Genomic DNA, 21,318 nt, shown 5'->3' with positions numbered 1-21,318 from the left:
CGAAAATCAATTTAATTAATTTTTAAAATTAAATAAATTAAATTAATTTAATATTTTAATATTAAATATAAATATTTTTAAAAATACAATAAACTGCAATTTTCCTCATATTACTTTAGTGAGACATAAAGGAAATGGGGTACGTTAAACAGCGAAAAGAAAACAGAATACCCACACTAATGGAGAAATAGTTGAAAAATATGAAAGAAAACAAATTCTATCTTAGAATGAATTTACTCTTTTCTGTCCATTTTTATTTGTTTATATTATACTAAAAATAAATGTTAATTTTAATTTGTTTAGTTTGAAAAATTAAAACATTAAATTTAATATATTTAAAAGATAATATAATAAAATTGTCATTAAATTTATTATTTTTTAAAAATTTATCAAGTCAATACAGAACAAATAAAAAATGAACGAAGAAAATATCAATTTATCCTAAAAAATGGTATTGGTCAAGAATATTATAGACAAACAATGGTGTATTGATTTACTGAATTGACCCAAATGCACAATGCTATTCATATAAACATCAACACATAGTACTGTTCATCCCACCCAAGCTCTCATTAGAAATTTCAGCCACAATAACTACTCTTGATTTAGTTATTTCCTTGTCCACTTCTCTTGACTTCTTAGGAAAGATAGATATCCACCATTAGTGTTGAACCTTTTTTAGGTATTCATTGATTATGCTCAATATACACTAGCACTATGCCTTAGTGGTGATTTGTAGGATTGCATATCGGTCGATTTAATTCGGTTTTGAAGTTTATTACTTCGACTTATTGGTTATCGATTCGTAAACATGTCAAATTATTATAGAACCATTAAGATATTGGTTTATCGATTATTGATAGTTATCGATTCGGTTATCAGCTAAAGCTACAGTTTAAGAAAATTGTAATTCGCGGCTACAGTTTCCCCAATTCTTGCTATTCACTTGATTTGTATAATTTACCTGATTTGTATAAATTCAAAATTTGTATAATTCGCTTGATTTGCACATGTGCGCCTATGACTTGTCGGATGTGCTAAATTGGTCGGTCTAGAGGTCTAGTTTTTGACGATGAACTTTGATTGACCTGAAATTTGGTTGGTTCGTCAACAACAACCTAGTGAGAAATACTCACCGCCTTGTTGTATTCAAGGCCTTTTTTTTGTCCATTCAGAGTCGTTTTGATGGGGTTTGGCCCTTTTTCTATTTTCTAAAAAGTTAAAAATTCGAAAAAATAAATAAATTAAACTAATAGTGTTAGGGATCACCCATAGTGCTTATCAATGACTTTTTACAGTTAACATATGAGTTTATATATTGACATTGGTCCTCTTTCCCATCGGATAAACTTGTATATTATGACATTGTTTTCAGTCTCTTCATTTGATGCTTTCCAACTAAGTTACATGTTGAATCAATGACAAAGAGACTATAGAGATTATATTTACCTAACCAAACTTAATAGATTACTCTCTAACTGAGTTAGACTTATCTTGTTTAAGTGATACTATTTATGAACATATATTTTCCTGAATATTTAAGTTTTCCTAATGAATCTAACCGTTCATTAGCATGGTTATATGTGCCTTGTGTTACTGTTTTAAATATCTCTCAGATTAACTATGTCTCACTTCAATCCCCCGACTCTTATCCTGAACCAAAAGAAACTAGAGGTCCTAACTATGTATACTGAAAATGAAATCCAGATATTGTCATAACTGCTGAAGGTTTCAAATTTGTGTTGGTTGGTGAATGCTTTGAAAAATCTGAGAATACAATTGATGATGAGATTAAGGCATTTTGAAAGTATATGGGTCTAGAGTTGGGACTATCAAGCTTAATATTTAACCCAAACATTTAAAATTTGAACGACGTCTGTCGTTCAAGATTTAACAATATGCCAATTAAGTACTCCGGCCTATAATTACAAAATCTGTCAAAATGTCTTGCACAGAGAATGGGAATTCACATTGTTATACAGAAAGCACAATAAATACCTGGACAGTCTCCAGATGACTTAACATATTGCTCCAGGCTTAATAGAGTTTTGAGCAAGTCGAAAACCAGAGGGTACTGGGGAAAAAATTCTGCTCATCCTGCTGCTAGGACCATTTAAGAGTCCGGTGAGACGCACATCAAATGATAACACTATCAAGTTGTTTATCAGGCTAATTTACAGGTTATCATACTGAGTTTCTGTGCTCGTCTTTTTGCAAATTGTGACCATTCACAACGTCCATGGAAATGCACATTCAAAGAAGATTATCACTTTGTTCGCAGACTAATCTACAAGTAATCAATCATTGGAAGCTTTTGTGTTCATCCTTCCGCTAACAGCAACCATTTGGGAGACAACCACCACTTTGTTCGGCAGACTATTCTACAGGTTGTCATTGGTGTGATTCAACCAAGAGGGTCAAATGTCAAAATTACAGAGCTAAGGTACAGCATTGACTGGACAGGGCAAACCAGTTCAAGAAGCAGCAGCTGGACCAACCAAGAAAAAGTAGGAACAAAACTGGAAACCCCGTTATAGGATGTTGGACAGTTTGTGAAACCTTTGTACAACAGCGTGAAGATCGTGCACTTCATACACCTCAATAAGTGACCTAACCGCTCTGAATATTACATCTTTCTTGTGGTTTACAGAAGAGTAATATTCGGCCTCAAACTGGTTAGGTGATTTCTCAAGAGACATGCAGACCAACTTAAACCACTCCTCGAAGAAGGATGATTTCTACAGGAATATAAACAGAGAATTAGACACAGCCTTAAAAGAGATGTTAAAGCAAATACAGATTTTAAGGACTAGAAACCTGGGAAGAGAACGTATACAGAAACCTCCACATTAGCAACTCATGTATTTTGGTATTACCTTGTTATTAAGATTCTTCATTTATTTTTCTCTTTGTGTTCTCAACCCCGCCCCTGCAATTACATCCTCCCTCCCCCACAATAATTTCGAAATCTACCGAAAAGATACTAAGAATGTAAGACATCTCTTGTATAGATACTACTGAGGTTGAGTGGAAGATTCCAATGTAAAATTTGGGTACTTAATTCTTTAGTAAACTTATTCATCTTTAACCAGAGGTCTTGGGTTCGAGCTCTGCGTAGGGAGCACTTTTCGCACTCGTGTTGACACGACACAAGTGTGGGTGTGGGAGTGAGATCCACACCGAAATTGGTCAACTTACCTTGGTACTTTGACTACATTCTGTGACCCAGATGTACAGACTTTTGGGCTCATTAAGTATGAAAATGCTTTTCTATTAAGCTAGATAAGAAAAGGCATTGGTGTTTACAAGAATGAAATTTTATTAGTTTTAGTTCAATAATTTAATTAATGGAAAATATATATTTTGTATGTCGTAGTATACATTTATTGGCAACCTAAATTTTATGTGATGAAGAGTCTGACCTCTATATCCACACCCGAGTCCGAGCAACATAGAAAGAAACTCAAAATGTGGCAGAAGTAGTTAGAAATTGGGGATACATGGGGATGGAGAAAGACAACGTAGTAATGGAGGAGCAATGGAGCATCATGGGGCAATTCCAAGTGAACACACAAAAGAGCGAACATGTTAGGAACTTTGGGAAAGCATAATTACAGCTCTTGATGTTGGTGCAGAGAATTTGACTTTTAAAATCTTTATACTGCTTTAAAATGTTGATGGCATGTACAAAGAAACAACAGATGCACAGAAAGAAGCAAAGTGGTACACTATCACCACATAAATCGTCTATCACAAAATCTATTTAAAATACAAAATCTTTCTTTTTAACAAAAAATTTATAAGGAGGTTTTAAAAAAGAAGAATTGAATATTCTCAAGCACTGAATTAATACTAAAAGCCTTACCTTCATTAGGAACTCATGGACATGGCGATCATCTGTTTTGGAAGTGAGGCCAAGCAAATGCAACATAGTTGAGGTCAGCTGCAGAAGAAAAATTCAGTAAAAAGCTGTTGGTGAAAAACAAATGAAGAGGGAGTGATCAAATTTGATCAAGAGGATCGAATTTGTCAAAACATTGAACTCATGCCATGGGATTGTTATCCACCGAATACAGAGTGAGATACTTTTACCAGCACCTATAATCAACAATTATGACATATATATCAAGTTTAAGTTTAAGAAGAAACTTATTCAGCCCATGGATTTTAATAAATAACCCTTTAACTGGCAGCTTCAACATATGCTTCAAACAGATTCCAAGTCAAGAAACTACACCCCCAGGCTACTACTCGACAATTTCATATAGCAATGTTGATAAAGGATATATATGAAAGTAGTCGAGACAAGAAAGGGTACACAACTTTTTCAGTTTTCAGTAAGAACACCTACAAAACTTGATCTGTTTTATATGAAAAGATAACAATTGTTCAGACATTTCAAAGCATACACAGATATTTGTTATCTCCTTATTGGCTATACTTCTATTTCTAGCATGTCAAAGTATAATGGTTTAAGAGCTCAACCTGTTTTTCAAGCGCCAACCTATATTTCAAATTTGATGGTGACGATATCTCATCAGAACTGAGACTCTCGACAACATGCTGCACACCTTGAAGGACACTAAAGAATGATCTGCCATAATCTGCACCGGACGGGCCCAGCACCATGAAGTCAAAAAGAGAATAAGCTTGAAGAAATACAAACAAACATGACCTACAATTAACTTCAACAGAAAGGAGCCTCTCATTTGCACAAATAACTGCATAAAGTATGTTATATTACCACAAACTTCTATTTTAATAATTTATTGCATTACCCTTAGCATGACTTGTCCTATAAGAAGTTTATTTTGGCTCTGCCCTATAACAAAGGTTGATCCTACTTGTTAAGTAGCTTTTTTCAGTACCAGTAAGCAACTACTACTACAATGCCTCAATCCCAAAGACCCAAACTAGTTGAGACGAATGCAAACATGTTCTAAAGGAACAGGAAAATAAACCTCTCTGTAAGCCAACTGTGAGATGAGATATGAAAAGAAAAGGTTAAAAACAATTCACCATTTAAGGTTGCTGGAACAGCCAAAGCTGCAGCTGCTTGTATCCTAATCTTAAAATTGGAGGAATCACGGAGGAGCAGCAAAAGAATGCTAAAAACTGATGACGCCCTGCAATATTAACTTGATAGTCAATATGTACAAACATATAGAAATAGATTGAGGCATATATGATTAAATAGGGAATACCAGAAAATAGAATTTCAAACCCATCAAAATCAATACAAAATGAAGTAGAAAAGAAGAATTATGCAACACTCAAGAAACTGAATTCAGTTGGTGGAATGTGAAAAAAAAAAAGAATTACGCATCAGCATCACGGAACAATCCAGCTATTCTCATTTACATAATGCATCCTAAGACTGTCAATAACTGAAAGTAAGGGTGTCAAATGGGCGGGTTGGGTTGAAATTGGAGATATTAAAATGGGTTGAAATTGAAATCGGGTTGGGTCATGCCCCGCCCAAGTTTACTTTGGGCTTAAATGGGCTAAAAATTGGGTTGGGTCATGACCCGCCCAATTCGACCCGCTTAAACTCAATAATTTTAACATATTGTTGTTTAACTTATAACCACAATTTGAATTTCAACTCAAGAAAATTAAAAAAATAAATGTTACAAATTGATAGATAAATCCTAAAAGATATAAAATAGATAGTAATTCATACCTTCAATATAGGAACATACATTACACCAATGCAAATAAAAAGTCTTAAAGCGGGTTGAACTTGAAGATTAAATTGGGCTCAATTGAGGATTCTCTTAAAATGGGTTAAGGCTTGAATGAGTTGAGATTGAACCCAATTCAAATTATCTTGAGCCCAACCCTTAAAATTTTAGGTGGGTTACCTATATTTGGGCTCATTTTTGACACCCCTGACAGAAAGTGTCACTAGCCTTCCGAATGCCTTCCTATTTTCTTTTTAAAACTGTATGCATATGTTAGTAAGATGACAGCTCCTATAACCTATCTGCTTCAGACCATCACATCTTAAAATAAGTTTTTAAGTTACTATCAATTAGCACAGAGAAGGCAACAAAGATAACACCAAGGCAGGTAATGTAGTTCTATTTAGGGGTGTTAAATGGATGGGTTGGGATGAAATTAGGAGGGCTAAAACGGATTAAAACTGGGTTGGGTCATGACCCACCCAATTGAACAATAATCAAGATTCATAAAGCAATCAATATAGAGTATTTTTTGCATAGTCAATTTCATTATATCATCTTATTTCACTTTACACTATGTATTTGATCAACTATTTGACCTATTTTTAAGAAAATATCAAATCAACTAAAAGATTCTATTATGATAAAAAATATTGAGTACTGTAGTATTAATAAGAAATTAAAAATTATCATATATCCATGACGGAGCTATGTATCGCAAGGGGGTTCATCTAAAGCCTCTTCTTCGAAAAATTACATTGTCAAATTAAATTTTACGTCTATATAGTCGGTATCAAATCCTTTTGGCTTTTTTGTATGTTCACTTTGTTTATATTTCGAAGAAGGGGTTTATCCGAAACCCCTTCCTCAAAAAATTACATTGTCAGATTCTTTTTTACGTCAAAATTGTGTATATAGTAGGTATCAAATCCTTTTGGGCTTCTTCATATGTTAAACTCTTTATATTTTGAATCCCCTTAGTGAAAATCGTGGATCCGCCTATGCATATATCTTCTGATTTTACATTGTCAAAATTCTTATTAAAAGGTTTCCCATTTTAATTGGTTTGTGATCTTCAAGTTCTTGATTGTTCATTTGGTTCCTTGGATAAACAAGGGTGTATATTTTCTGCTTCAATAAAAATCTCAGATTTTTCAAAGGGTTATGAGAATTTCGTGGGTTAAGATTTGTATTAATTTCTTGTTAATTCTAAATGTGAATTGGATATCAATCTCTTTGTGAGAAATATAGGAAAAGAATATTATTGAATTGTTGTTGTGTCTACATTATTACATTGAAACCCTATTTATAGACCCTAGAATACAATCCTTTACCAAGTAGGATACTATTTAGTATTCCTATTCCTATTCTAATAGAATTGTATAAACCTATTCCTATTCTTATAGGATTGTATAAATTTATTCCTATTCTAATAGGATTGTATAAACCTATTCATATTCTAACACTCTTAATTCTTGTTAAGAAAATATTTATTTGCATAGAAATGACATCAAAGTTGTATAAATAGAGTGACTTTTTTTTTCAGCTCATAGCACAAGGATTGCCTAGTGTGGTTTACCTCTCCTGTGTAGTTTGCGAGCTATTGCACTGGAGCAGGGTTTACCCTATACCCAAAGTGTAGTGGTTGCTGGTTCCATTGTCATAAAAAAATAGAGTAATTTTTTATAGTAAAAAATGTTAAATAATAGTCAAAAAACTGTTTAGGCAGAGGGAGTACTTACGTTTCTTTTTTTTTTTTTGCCTGTAAGTATGGCTCAAGTACAAAGAATATTTAGAGTGCAACAAAAATTAGGAAGTGTGTTATGCTGCAAATGTGGATTATGTAGGTTACAAAGCAAGTTGAATTACACATAAAAACTGGGCAAAGTTGGAGGTTGTTTTAAAATGGGTTCTAATTAAACAGGTTAAAATTTAGCCCATTATTATATAATCATGGGGATTGCTGTAAATCAGGACACACCTATTATCAGCTGGACTACTAGGGGAGCACACTAGGTCAATATATAGGTTAATACAGGTTTTACACTGGATATTCATTTTGCTCCCAAAAACATTTACTGTTCATTTAATGTATTCATGTTTTAGGGAGTTGAGGGTATCACCTCTCTCATTAGAGCAGTCTTTTCTGATCCTCAGACGTGCCCCTGCACCTGCATCCTCTTATTACTTTTCTTAGATACTTTTTAAATGGTACTTCAATTTGTTAATGTCCACTTATGTGATCAAACCCATATAAACAACCACGTTCTCTTATGCAACTTGTATATATTATTTTCATTTATACCATCATCAACTTATACCACTGAAAACCCTATCGGAGCCCTTGGATGAGATTCATTAAGCAAACCAAGAGATGAGATGATCAACTTGGTCCTCATCTTCATCCTCTTTGGCTCCTCAAGTTGGATATACCCAGGTAACTCCCAGAATTTGAAACAATTTACCTAGCAATGCTTCTGTTAAGTTGACATGGATCCATGAGGATGAGGATGTCAAATACTGAATCATGTAACAAAGCCATCCAACATCTCCAGGCACAAATACATGGGAATCCAACATCAATAGAAAACAAAGACATGCTAAATAGAGGATTGGAACAAGGTTAGTAAGTACTTACCAGATCATGTTTTCCAGCTTCAACGTTGGATTGGAAAATAAGTTGCTTAGTGAATAGCAAACATTCCACTGTACCTGATAGCAAGGCCGACCTTTTAAGTATGCAGTTAAGGTGTGCTTTTGATCGACACGTGTAAAATTTAAGGTTTGATATCTACTGTTCCTTTTTTCCCTGATCATAGTATTATGAGGAAGAAAATACCTTAACGTTTCCAGTTGTAACACAAGAAATAAATGCTTGCACCATCTTCTCAAGCCATTTAGAACTTTCCAAGTAAGCGTTACATGAACTTCGACTTTCTCCCAGATTCTCACTAATGGACAAACCTTTTGTGGGCTTTCCCCCAGAAGATACAACCATTGAATCTGCTTGCCTGTCATAAGTAAATGATTGACTTGAAAATCTAACAACTCTTGAAAGGTTACCCAATGCTCTCACAGCATTTGCTTTGACCTGATATCAATAACACGGGAAGTAAATTATAGAATACAATTGCTAACACGACAGGAAAATGTCAAAAAAAGAACTGAAAGTAGCCAATATAGCTAACAGCATAGCTTACCTTGTCATTATCGTTCGTAAGTTGTAAAGCACAGTCAATCAGCAAGGAAATCGACTGTGAGCTCACTGTTGAATCATTCATATAGAAGAACAATAAGACATCTGAAAGTATTGTTACACAACAAACAGATCTAAAATCATTCAGAAATTCACAGGACCTGAAGAGAATTTCTCAAATCCATGTACATCAACATGGTGGCGAAGTGCATCACATATATTGGCTAAAGCCCACGAGGCTGTTATGCGAACCTGAAAGTTATCACATTAAGCTTCCATGTACCTCTTTGCTAGGCTAATAAGTTGGGAAAGATATGCGAAAACAGGAGTATCGAAACCAACCGACACTGAGGAATCATGACTGTTATCCACAGCAGGAGAAATGAACTTGTCGAAAATCTCTGCACTGCCATATTGGAACATATATTTACCAACTAACAACGAGACAAATATAATTAGGTAAATTAAAAATACTCTCTAACAGTTTAAGCTTTTAAGTTTTTAGATGAGGTTCTCACACAATTCAACATGGTATCCGCTTAAGAAAAAAATATTTTCACGTGTTTGCCCATGAAAAAGAATCAGGCTCACATAAGGGAGCATGTTGAGATAAATTATGATAAGTAAACTAAAAGTGTGTTCTCTCTAACATTTCAAGCTTAAGCTTTTAAATGAATTAATCACAGAGTTCAACAGAGTCCAAACAATGCCTCCAAAGAGAAATTAAGGCTAAATGAATTTAAATTACCTTTGGAAAATGTGTGGAAAACAAGCAATTACACCAATAGCACGACAAGCAGCTGATCTAACATTCGGAACCTCATCACTTTTTGCAGTTTTAACCTGAGAAGCTTTCACAAGTACAACTTAAATCACTGTTATCATTCTCTATACTTGAGAGAAGGATAAAGCACCAATGCACTAATCAGTTATGTAGCAAAAACTTACACAAGAGCTCATGATAAAGTCTTGTTTATCCTTTGGTAGAGAAAAGAAAACTGTGGAAGTAATTCCAGCAAAACAAGTAACTGATGCAGCCCTCACCTAAAGGAGCAAAACAAAGTAATGGAATAAATGAGTCACAGCAGCAGCAGCAGCCTGGCAATTTCTATGAGAGAAACCAAAGCAAGATCTTTCTCATGAAGTGATATTGATGATAAGCATGCATGCTCTAAAATATTCTGGGAGAATAAACATTGCTGAATTATGTGATCTCACTAAAGCTTATATTGTTAGAGAGGGAACACCATTATGTATTCAATTATATCCCAAACACGCCGTCATGTATGAGCGGAATCTTTTACATGGCCAAGCATGTGACAGTATTTTGTTGATTATTGGCTCCGAGAAACTAAGCTAGAATTCCTGCTTGCTCTGTCAACAAAATAAAGCTTGTGAAGCGCCTCAAGTAAAACCTTAAGGGGTTGTTTGATGTAAAGGATAAGAGAAAATAGTCATGGGATAACTTTTTAGTGCCTCTTTATTTCTTGTTTGGTTACAAAGTATGGGATAACTATACCAGGATAAGTTATCCCTTCCTCTTTGGTGGAATAACAATACCAAGATTACTAATCCTAGGATAAAACAATTAAAATGACAAAAATATCCTTGAAATCTATTTTATTATCACTTTTCATATCTTTATTCCACATTTGTAAAGTTGCTGAAATTTTTTTGCTGCTCATGAGATGTTGTTTTGACAAATTTCAAATAAATCTATAATTTTAGTTTAATAAAATTATTCAACTGTTTGAGTCCTTTTTGACAATCAAAAGAATTTCTAGAACATTGTTTCTTTTGCAATGGGTTAAAAAGTTATTTTTGCAACGAGAAATGGTATCAAATTTCAATTCAATTATGATTATTGTTATTGTGCAGTTTTTGCTCCATTTTTGATTCATTTATATTTGTCTAATTTTTTGCTTATGACAGTAAAGAATAGATGCTTCCCACTAGCCTCAATAGCTTGCTCCAGTTTTGATTCTTGTGGATCGTAAACTTATCAATAATTGAGATTCATTTGATTTTATTTTTAAGAGTGAGTAACTAAAAGTTTTATAAAAAACTACATATAAAAAGCTAAATAAAATAGAGGGAATTATCGTAAACAAATAACTAATTCTTGGAAAGTATCCAATGCTTATTAGTTATAATACAACAAACCAAACAAGCAATAAAAACTAATCCAACATAATTTATCCCAACATAACTAATCCCAACATAACTTATCCCACCATAACTTATCCCAGCATAACTTGTTTTCGAACCAAACGACCCCCAAGTGTTTAAGAGAGTAGACACCTAAACGTTTACTTATTATAGATTTGCAGTATGCATCCTCATATGCATGCTGATATATTTCTTGAGCCAAGTACTTGAAATATTTCGTATATGTATTACATTGATGCTAAAAATCGAGACCACTTTCTAATCTAATACTAATTTTTCTGTGTGGACTGTTTCATCTAAAGTTTAAACTGTAAAAGGGGCCATCTTTATTTATTCCACTATGTCTTAACATGCCCTCTCACAGGTGTGCATTCAAAGCATTTAAAGAACTGGATATTACATCTTATTCATTTCATGTTGGCATACCATTTCTTTCTAAAGGATAACCTTTTCTGTAATGAATATTTTTCCACATATCATTCCCCTTTTAGGGTATTTTCTGGATCTACCCATAGATTATCTGAATACTTGAAAGGGAAAATTATAAGAAATGGTCATTCAGCTATCTCCGTTACCAAAATTTTGGCCAAATTTTCAAAAATTACTAAAATTGGCCAAAACTTCTTCTTCTTCCTTCCCAGTTCGCCATTAATAGCTTCTAATCTCCTTCTTCTTCCTTCCCATATCGCTATTAATGGCTTCTTTTCCTTCTTGATTCCTCCTCCTCCTCCTTCTTTTTCGTCTTTTTTTTTTCTACATCTTCTTCTTCGTTGTTTTTTCTTTTTCAAAATTTGAATTTTGACGTACCACAAACGTGAACCGTTTCGAGCAAGTTATATATCAAAAGACTAGAAACATCAAGATTGAATAGTCAATGTATGGTTCATGTATAGTTAAGCTATATTTAGTTTTTTGTGTGTATCATAATGTATAGTCAGTGTATAACTCATGTATAGGTACCCTATATTGTATGGTTAGTGTATACTTTCTATGACTTTTGGCTAGCTATAATGTATAGTTAGTGTATACTTCCAATGACTTTTGGACTATTTTTGATGTAAATAAAGCATGGTTATATTTGTTGTAAACTAATTACTTTATTGTAGATATTTGATATTATCCCAAAAAATCTGGTTCAAACTTCTCATCTGACCTGATCATGCCTAAAGAGGCTCTTGTTCTTAGCATATCACCAGCAGTAGGACTTCCTGGATTGATAAATATGGGTTTGATAACTCTAGGTTATTCTATAAGCACTTGAGTAGGCAGTACACGTACTTCAGAGGCTATTTTTGCAGAAATCACAATTTAAATAAACCTTTTAAATGTGCAATTTATTTTCTTCTTTTCTCTACTTCACTAACTTCTTATTATATGGTACAATTAATAAAATCTATAGAAAATAATAAAGGTATCTACAAACTAACCATTGGAGAAGAATGCTGAAGTATAAGAGGCAAATGCCGAACTATTGCTTCCAACCACTGCTCACTTCCTGACAGCTTTTCAGCTCCATCACTATTTGCTACACAATCATGTGGCCCATAAGATGGAGCCGATGAGATTGTTTTTGATTTGACATAGTCAGATGTAAAGGGGCTATCAAGTGACATATCACTCGAAAGATCTTCAGTTCCCTTAAATCCAGAGATCGCACGAAGACATTCATCCAACACCTGCAAAACATTCATGTCACAGTTAACATCCAAAGAACATATGACAAATACCAAATTAAGAAACCGACCCCTTCTAAACGATCACAAAATCTTTCTTGTTTTTTGGTAGAACTTGTAGCTGCTAACGCTAAACAAAATACAACAAAAAGACAAGTTGCAACTAACAAATCTATGAAACAATGATCAAAATTACACAAGCACTTAGATTCTAATTGACTGCATGCCATTTTATCCATTCAAATGCTAATGGTTTCACAAAACTTCATGCAAATTGATTCCTTCTCTGACTATCCTACCTACCCAGCTATGCTTTTTCACCTTTTGCCTTCACTCCTGAAAACGTATAGTAGTACATAATTTGCTGGCAAGCAGAATGGGAAGAGAATGATCATCATATTCTTGTAACAGAATCGGAAAAGCAGGAGGAAGAAGCATATGTCAGACTATGTTGAAACCTAAATTTGACAAACAGCAACCAAAGGAAAATATTATAAAGGAGTAGACCATGAAATTTCCCAAAAGAAAGCCAAGAGCATGTGCGACCTGGAATTTAAGATATGGCTATATGCAACTAACAAACATCATGTTAACAAGAAAAGACAATTGGACCCTAGCAAATAGGATTGCTGGAGCATAAGCAGTTTTTTTCCATTGATCATCCTAACTGTCAAGGGAAAGGTATAAGAGCACCTGAATTGGGAAGGGCCAAACAAGAGATCTTCACAGTAGATCTCTATCAAGCTTCACCAAAAGAACTACCAGGACTGTTTTCTAGGTCTAAGTTTGAAGTGTAGAAAACCCCTATCAAACGAAGCTTTTTGTATCGAATGCATGGTGGGCCATATTAACAAAACGGTAACTTACACGGGTTTTGGTGCTTCATGTTCAAAGAAGGTGAATATGTCATCACCTTCTATTACATTGCAGACCCCATCAACCATGTGTGACTTAACATTGATAAAGTTAGCAACTTCTTGTATTGCTGGAAAGTTTGAAGAGTTTGGAGAGAACAGAAACAAGAACAATTGGTATTACCGGAAGTAATTTGAAATTTTGGAGAGCAGACAATGGATAATAAGAGCACTTGAAGGATTTGACATTCTTTTCTTCGAGATTCAGAGGTTGCTTCTTTCCCCTACATAAATTTTTGGAACACCCATTATATCCCTATTTGCATAGATAATTGGTTGAACTCTCAGCTCTTAACTACTTATTACAAAAATGCTCAGATAGGACATTCTTTGCCGTCTTGCTTAGGCATATACTCCTTGAATCTAGGATTCATCCTTTTCTTTTGTCACAACAAAACACCTTACTAATCATCAAAGAGAAGTAAAAAAAAACCTAGAATAAAGCAATCAAGTATATTAAAAAGCCACCAACGGCTTATCAAGCAATTATACTTCCTATTTTTCCCTAAACTGTACAAATACAAATATTGCTTTTAAAAATAAAAAATCAAAAGTGCATATTACCTAATGATTGCATTGCGCAATGAAGTGATAACCCATAAAGAAGACGTGTCATTTGTGACTCTAGCCCAAAGGTTATTGAATCACATTAAATTTCAAGAAAGCAAAGGATTGGGATAAGTTACCTAAATTCCTGTGGTCTTTTGAGATTTCATTTACATCCTATTGCAGAAAACAATTGCTTCAAAAGGATTTAATTGCCAATTGACAGCAGGATGCCACTTAACATCCCCCACCATTTCTCACCCCACCCCACCCTCACCCAAAAAAAAAAAAAACAAGAAGAGAAAAAGAACTTCACATTCAAAGAAAATAAACCCCGCCAGTGCTTTCAGACCCCTACTGTAACGCACGCAAGATGGAAGAAGCACAAAACAAGGGGAAAGAAAACAAAAACATAAGCAGGCATCTCACCTTGATTGAAGCGGTTATGACTTTGTCTCCAATTGGCTCATTTGAGTTTCCAACATTATCCCTCCAAGACCTTGTCTCAGAAGAGGAGGTCAAGACTCCATGAACTAAAAGGGAAATCTTTTCCCAACACAGGATCATCACACTAGGATAGTTGTGTGCCACAGCTCTGACGGCCTAGGAGAAGTACGAAATAGAAACATGTCAATGCAATCAACTAAAGTTTTCGATGGTGTTCAAATTTTGACAAAATCCTCAGTAAAGAACGCTGCTTTCATTTCAATGCCAGAAGAACAAAAGGTAACCAAAACAAAGCCACCAAACAGGCTAGTTGCAACCATCAAATAACAAATGAATACACTTATATATGTCAAAGACAGAAACAGGGAAGAGGATTATCTTTCATAAAAGGTATTTTGCTTTAGTATTGTTCTTTTATTTCCTTTTTACAAGGCATATATTATTTAAGAATGGCATCTTTGCTAACTGCTAGTCCTCACTTGTTCAGCATCTTCAAAACAGTGGTTCCCTGAGCTACTCCTAGATCAATTGGTTTTCATTTTATTTTTTTGGAAACTGGTAACTTTGGATTGATTTTCATGTTCTCACTGAGCATCAAGTAAGGTGAAACTGAAAGATACTGTGGAAGAATCCTGATTGGTTAGGTTGTAATTGCATAGAGAAGATAGAAAAAATATTTCATAAAAAAGACCAATAGATAACCAAAAGGCAACATTCACTGATTGGACCCGCAAGAGCTCTCAAACTGGATGCCAAAGCATTAGCCTGCAAGTCATTACAAAGGACACACAGAGTCTGGCGCAATTGACAAAAGTTTGTACAGAGTACACATGTTTTATGCATGAGGCGAATGTAAGCAGCTGTAACAGTAGCCTATCAAAAAGTAGGTGTAACAGAAACATGTTCTGTTAATGCGATTGGACGGTAAAAAGAGTAGCCAATAATGGAAGGTCCAAAAGCAAAGTTAAAATAATTTTAGCTTCTAAATTTCTTTTACAAAAGTGTGCCAAAAGAAAACTGAGCTTGCATGAAAGAAGCATGACATGCCTTGGGGGATACCTTTCGAACTAACAAAATGGCTTCCATGGGAATGGGATAGCTCATTCAAGTATCAAGAAAACAGTGCCAACCAAAACAAAAAAATAATATAACATCTTTAGAGGATCTTATTTTTTTTATAATTATCTTTTAGGATATCTTTTCTCTGTTCTGGGTTGTATTTATTAAGTAAAAATATAGACGGGACAATAAATTAACAAAAAGAGGGAAAAAGAAAGGGCACAGAATTTGTAGAATTTCATATAGGACAAGATAACCTAAATCATCTGTGAACCATTCTCGACATTGACACACTTATGTTTAAGCTCAACCATGAAAAACTTATTTCCTTTCTTTTCCTGCTTCTCCATCTTTTTCAAAGACTATTGGATTCATTATAGCTTGACTGATCAATTACCTGAAGTGCCTCAAAGCCTACTGATGGGCTTACTCCTGGTTCACAATACCGAAACAACGTAGACAAAATGCCCGACTTTGATTTAGTACTGATGAAACCTGAATGGACAAATACAGAAGTATACTATCAATTGTTGAACTGATAACCAGCCATTTCACTGAAATTTAAAAAGAACAGGATTTCCTGAGCAATATTCTATGTCAGCATACACATTTTAGCCAAGTACAGGTTTTTCCAACGAATAAGTTAAGTAACCACTTGCACTATCTAACTTAAAACAGAATCTCCAATACTTTAACAAATTAGATAGCCTACAATGTAAGGCTCTTGATCAGTTAATAGGCTGTAATAAAACAACTACAGTAGGTACCACCTGAACTCATTCAGATTGTTTTGCTGATTATTCAACCAAGGGAACAATCAGATTACCTGCTGATACTTCTGCCATAAGCATATCTTTGACTTCAATTGAAAGCGGTGAGACTGACAAGGCTGCACTTAAGCAGTTGATTGTGGTTGCCTGCAGACAAAACCAAGCATTTGAATAAAGCAGCTACATACACATAGTTGTTTTTTTATTTTTTTATTTTATAAAACACATAGTTGTTTATTATTCTGTAATATATTGGTACCAAGTTACTCGAGAGTCTAGACTATGAAACAACAAGAGGCTCAAATAACTCCATGAAGCTGTCTGTCTCAACCTTAAACTGGATTCAGATAATGCATTTAAAGAGCACCAAAGGGTTAATATCAACATAATATGTCCAACTGAGCTTTTACTAAGCATACCGCGACAAATTTGAGAAAAGGAAGAATCTAGGGATGTATCCATATGAAAAGTAAAGCACACAAAGCCTAGAAAAAGTTTACTACCACTATAATGAAATTTCCTTTCAAAGTGCTTCACCATTTTCTTCAATTGGGTTAACGGGGGAACTTAATTATCCAAGGAGGGGGGCTATAAATACCTAGGTTCTCAAACTCTGTTAGTCTTTGAAGTAAGTCTGAGAAGGTAACAGTAGAACTTAGATAAGATACACTATATGTTCATGGGTAAAATGTGCATGAGTGAATGCAAGCTAATAGTATTACACAATCTACAAGAGTGTAAACCAATAAGTGCAATGGACAACTAAGGGGCCAAGGCTCAAATATTAATTTTCAAGTGCCAATAAATCATGAAGGTTACAATAACCCGTACACAACCATAGGATTGAGGATATTGCAAATCAGAAGAATCCAGTTGAGTAATTCTATCTGAAGGTGAATTTGAATAACAAAATCAGAAAGGTACATTTTGAAATCACTTGTGTGCGTTAATGGGCATCAAACAAAGTTAAACAACCAGGACTTTAAAAGATTATAAAATTACACATGACAATCGGGAACACAATTTAAAAAAATAAAAAAAGTAAATAAATAGTAATAAAGAAGAACCCATAAAAAATTAAAGGGAAAAAAAGGAAAAGAAGCACATAAATACAACCTTGCAACAGAACTATACGATGCAACATGTTGAGATGACTAAAATAAATCGCTCAAGCTCCAAATATTGAACCAAACAATTCCTAATTGTTCCTTGGATATCATACTAGGGAAAGCCTAGCTGAATCTAATTTTTTCCTCATCAGTGCCTGTAAGTTGACACCCCGTAAATGATTTTAAGAATTCCTATAAGCAGGTCCAAAAAAATCTACAGCTCACAACTCATTAAGACTAACCAATAGGATGTTCTGGTCACTTCTGGACAAAAAGCCTTCTTCAATCCTAACTTGAATAGAAGAGAGAACTGTTGGCAACAATTCACGAGGCATTCTAGAATACCTGCAAAAGGATCACAGAGATAAATTCAAGTTTACACATATTAGAATTTCCTTGATTGTTAAGACACATACAGATTCATGACGATCTCTTCATAGAGAATATGTTTTATATCAATCCAAAAGATAAAAAGGAAAAGAAAAAAAGAGAAGCTAACCACTTGAATTTCCTACACTTCAAATGTTCACAATCGCACATTGAATAAAGAATAGTACCATAAATGTAGTCCTGAACCACTTTTAAACTCCATAAATTTTTACCCAACTCTGTCTGCTAGATTTCGCAAGAACTATAAAGAAAGAAATTACCAGAAACTCACATTTAGAGGTCCAATTTTTGTAGTTTCTACTATTTTTAATTTTACTTCTGGAAGGTGCAACTTTTTGAGGTGTAATTTTTGAGATTTGTTTTAATATCTTTTTACTGTCTAGTGTAATTGTGTTGCATATTTTAGGATTGATGGGATTTTCTAGTTTATAGTTAAATTAGATCTTTTTTTCCATTGTTCTTGTCAAATCTAACAGAAAGTTTGGTGTAAATATTTTACATAGCCTAAAAATGTTAACTTTTGACAAATTTAAAGGACCAATACTGTTAAGTGCATACTTAAGAGACTATTTTGAACCTACCCTCAAACACAAGGGACCATTATTTTCATTTTCTCAATAAAATATTGTTGCATATAGTACTTATAAAAAACTACCAATCTCCTTATATGAAATTTGCTATCTCAAATCACCCTTTAGCTAAAAACATAAATACCATAGATGGACCCCATGCATATACATAGGAAACCACTCCCTCTCGGTTGAGGAGTGGCGGTTTGATACTCCAATTTTGGTGAGGGAAAACAAGATACTTTCACCAACTTTTCCCTTCTCCAACTTTTCTTCGTCCGTCTCTTTTCTAATTCTTCCATCACCCATCTGGTAAGCCTAGTGCACTTTCTCGAACCCCCAACCCCTCCTCATAAGAAACACCGCCTTCTCCCCAACTCTATTGTCATCCCTAACTCCACCCTCCTACTAGCTTCTTCTATTTCTTATATCCCTACTTGTGCCCACGCATACACCCTCTATCTCCAACCCCCAACCCCTCCTCACAAGAAACACCGCCTTCTCCCCAACTCTATTGCCATCCCCAACTCCACCCTCCTACTAGCTTCTTCTATTTCTTATATCCCTACTGGTGCCCACACATACACCCTCCAATTTTGTCTCAGCACCAAATCTTCTTATGCACTCCTCTCTCAAACCTCCAGCAAAAGAAATACACATTGTTAATGCATATGTTTTTTACTCTATAAATCTGTAGCTTCTTCCCATCAAAGCATGCCTTGTTTCTTTCTAGCCATAAGGTCCACATTGTGCAATTGGGAATTGTTCTCCATATTGGCTTTAAGCTCTTTTTAACTTTCTGTGATTGCCACACTTCCAAAGGGATACAATTTTCTCTGGTAACTCCAAGGATATACCCATTACGCTAAAGTAAATTCCCAACATTGTCTTGAGTATCTGCAGTGCAAGAAAAGATGTTCAACTATTTCTTGCAGAAATAGCATCTACTACACAAGGAAAAACATCTCCTCTGTAACTTGTGCTGTGTTTGGCAAGCATCCCTAGCTGCTAACCAACCAAAAAAAGTTGCTTTCATAGGTGCTTTGGCTTTCTTTTTTTGATGAAGTAAGAAGAATGTCATTAACAAAGCATCAAGCAGATGCACATATTACAAAAGAAAGAAATATCAGCTCCCAAAAAGGCAAAAAAAGCTATCTAAACAGCTAACAGCAGAGATCTATGGAGCTGATAAATTCTAGGAAAGAATCGACACCAAGTACAGGAGAGAGATTAACCCAACCAAAAAGAGTAATCAAACATCTTGCTTTAAAGGTAGAGATGGGAGTTGGGGTGCCATCAAAACATCTTTTGTTCCTCTCCGTCCATAAGCACCACTAAATCATCTTCCAGAGTCAGTTAGGATAGAATTCTCCGGATCCATCAGCTTACACTTTTTGTAGCTATCCCTCTTCTTCTTTCTCTACAATATGCAAGTTCTTAGCTTTTGATTATTCTCCAAAAAGAGAAAAATATTTCTTAACTACTATTGGTCCTTTTCACAAATCACTTCATCCAGATACTGCTCCAAAAGAGCTAATTGTTTCATCCAGATTGGGAACTATCAAACTTTGAGGCATGGAGTAGGTTGATTTTGACGTTTGGACTCCTTCACCTCCTGCTCATAGAAGTGATAAACCAAAAGTTGCTTCTAATTTATTTCACAGATCATTTGCTTGAATGACATGGTCACCTCTCCCCCATCACCTTTCTTTCTCTCCGAAAAAATTCTCGACCAATAGCATCTGTCAGTAATTGCTATGTTCATAGCAGCTAGCACAAGCCTGCTCTCTTCTTCATCTTCCCCTCATCCTCTTTTCATCTCTTCAGTATTACCTTCAACTTCTATCGATTTTCATAATTGAAGCTATAGCCAAATGGAAGATCCTGAAGAGAAGATGAGTGGGAATGTGAGCCAATTGAGGGTCCAGTAATTAGTTTATTGCTCAATACCTGAGGTAGTTCAAGGATGATGTCTACTTGTTGATCTGTCTTATAAACATTCCACTTACCTATAACCTTACAGTTCTTGTCGTTCAAAAATAGAAGTACTAGAGAAACATTTACCTAAATAAAAGCAGTAGAAATTGCAACCCTGCATGTCAAATCAACTTGGCACCAAAAGTATGACCTTTTGAGCTTTCATCATTTATAACACTTGTCATCATTTGGACATAGAGGATCTGTTTTATCAGTATTAATATCTTCCAAAAAGTGTAGTGAAGATAAGAGCTAATAAAACTGAATGCTAAAACAGAAAAAAACTAAAGACCATGTTTACATTAGTAGAGACTCTTACGGTGTAGATGATATCAAAAGCATCAAAATTTTGAACAAGGACGCTAGCAATCCACTGTGTGTTTCACGTTTGATTAAGTATAAAGTCCCTACCATCAGACATTGAAGACAAAATCAGTTAAATTCAATTAAAAAGGGATTTCAAGAAGCATCTTGAAAAGCAGAGATAAAAACAAAGACCTCCCATGAAATCTCCTTAGTAACATGAAATTTGGATGATAGTCCACTTATTGATTTAACGTTCTGCGCACCCTAAAAGGACCTCCACTCCTTTGGTTTTAAATACTATTCTTGAAGTGTGGTGATCACCCTCATTTTAAAGCTTAAACGGTTAGAAAGAAAACACTTATATTTACTTAATTATATTTGCAACAAGCCTCCTAGTGTACAGTCTAATTCTTTTAATGGGTCAAAAGTATGTGAAAAAAAATCAAAGTGAAGGGTGTTCGCGAAACTTGAACTGAGGACCTCTACATGTTTATATACCATATTCAAGT

At 34.6% G+C, this 21,318-nt stretch overlaps 1 protein-coding gene across 2 annotated transcripts in view; it reads right to left on the bottom strand.

The window, feature by feature from the left end:
* Positions 1 to 2,491: 2,491 nt before the first annotated feature.
* LOC125824294 (uncharacterized) overlaps positions 2,492 to 21,318 on the bottom strand; it is a 33,286-nt gene continuing 14,459 nt past the window's right edge. The window contains exons 10-26 of one of the 2 annotated variants that reach the window (XM_049503642.1): positions 20,823 to 20,910; positions 17,810 to 17,912; positions 16,515 to 16,605; positions 16,086 to 16,183; positions 14,612 to 14,785; positions 12,477 to 12,725; positions 9,829 to 9,924; positions 9,629 to 9,723; positions 9,223 to 9,286; positions 9,042 to 9,132; positions 8,885 to 8,949; positions 8,524 to 8,775; positions 8,323 to 8,396; positions 5,020 to 5,126; positions 4,486 to 4,604; positions 3,866 to 3,943; positions 2,492 to 2,738 (exon numbers count right to left, since the gene is read on the bottom strand). In XM_049503642.1, the coding sequence (XP_049359599.1) occupies positions 2,532 to 2,738; positions 3,866 to 3,943; positions 4,486 to 4,604; positions 5,020 to 5,126; positions 8,323 to 8,396; positions 8,524 to 8,775; positions 8,885 to 8,949; positions 9,042 to 9,132; positions 9,223 to 9,286; positions 9,629 to 9,723; positions 9,829 to 9,924; positions 12,477 to 12,725; positions 14,612 to 14,785; positions 16,086 to 16,183; positions 16,515 to 16,605; positions 17,810 to 17,912; positions 20,823 to 20,910 (2,051 nt within the window). In that variant the 3' untranslated portion in view covers positions 2,492 to 2,531. The remainder of the gene's footprint in view (positions 2,739 to 3,865; positions 3,944 to 4,485; positions 4,605 to 5,019; positions 5,127 to 8,322; positions 8,397 to 8,523; positions 8,776 to 8,884; positions 8,950 to 9,041; positions 9,133 to 9,222; positions 9,287 to 9,628; positions 9,724 to 9,828; positions 9,925 to 12,476; positions 12,726 to 14,611; positions 14,786 to 16,085; positions 16,184 to 16,514; positions 16,606 to 17,809; positions 17,913 to 20,822; positions 20,911 to 21,318) is intronic. The other variant, XM_049503643.1, reaches the window with a different exon arrangement.

Source organism: Solanum verrucosum, unplaced genomic scaffold (assembly GCF_900185275.1).
Source record: "Solanum verrucosum unplaced genomic scaffold, falcon-dt-bn FXZP01000022.1, whole genome shotgun sequence".
NCBI classification, from domain to species: domain Eukaryota; kingdom Viridiplantae; phylum Streptophyta; class Magnoliopsida; order Solanales; family Solanaceae; genus Solanum; species Solanum verrucosum.
Note: the sequence above shows the minus strand (reverse complement) of the source record. Positions and strands in the feature narration are given on the sequence as shown.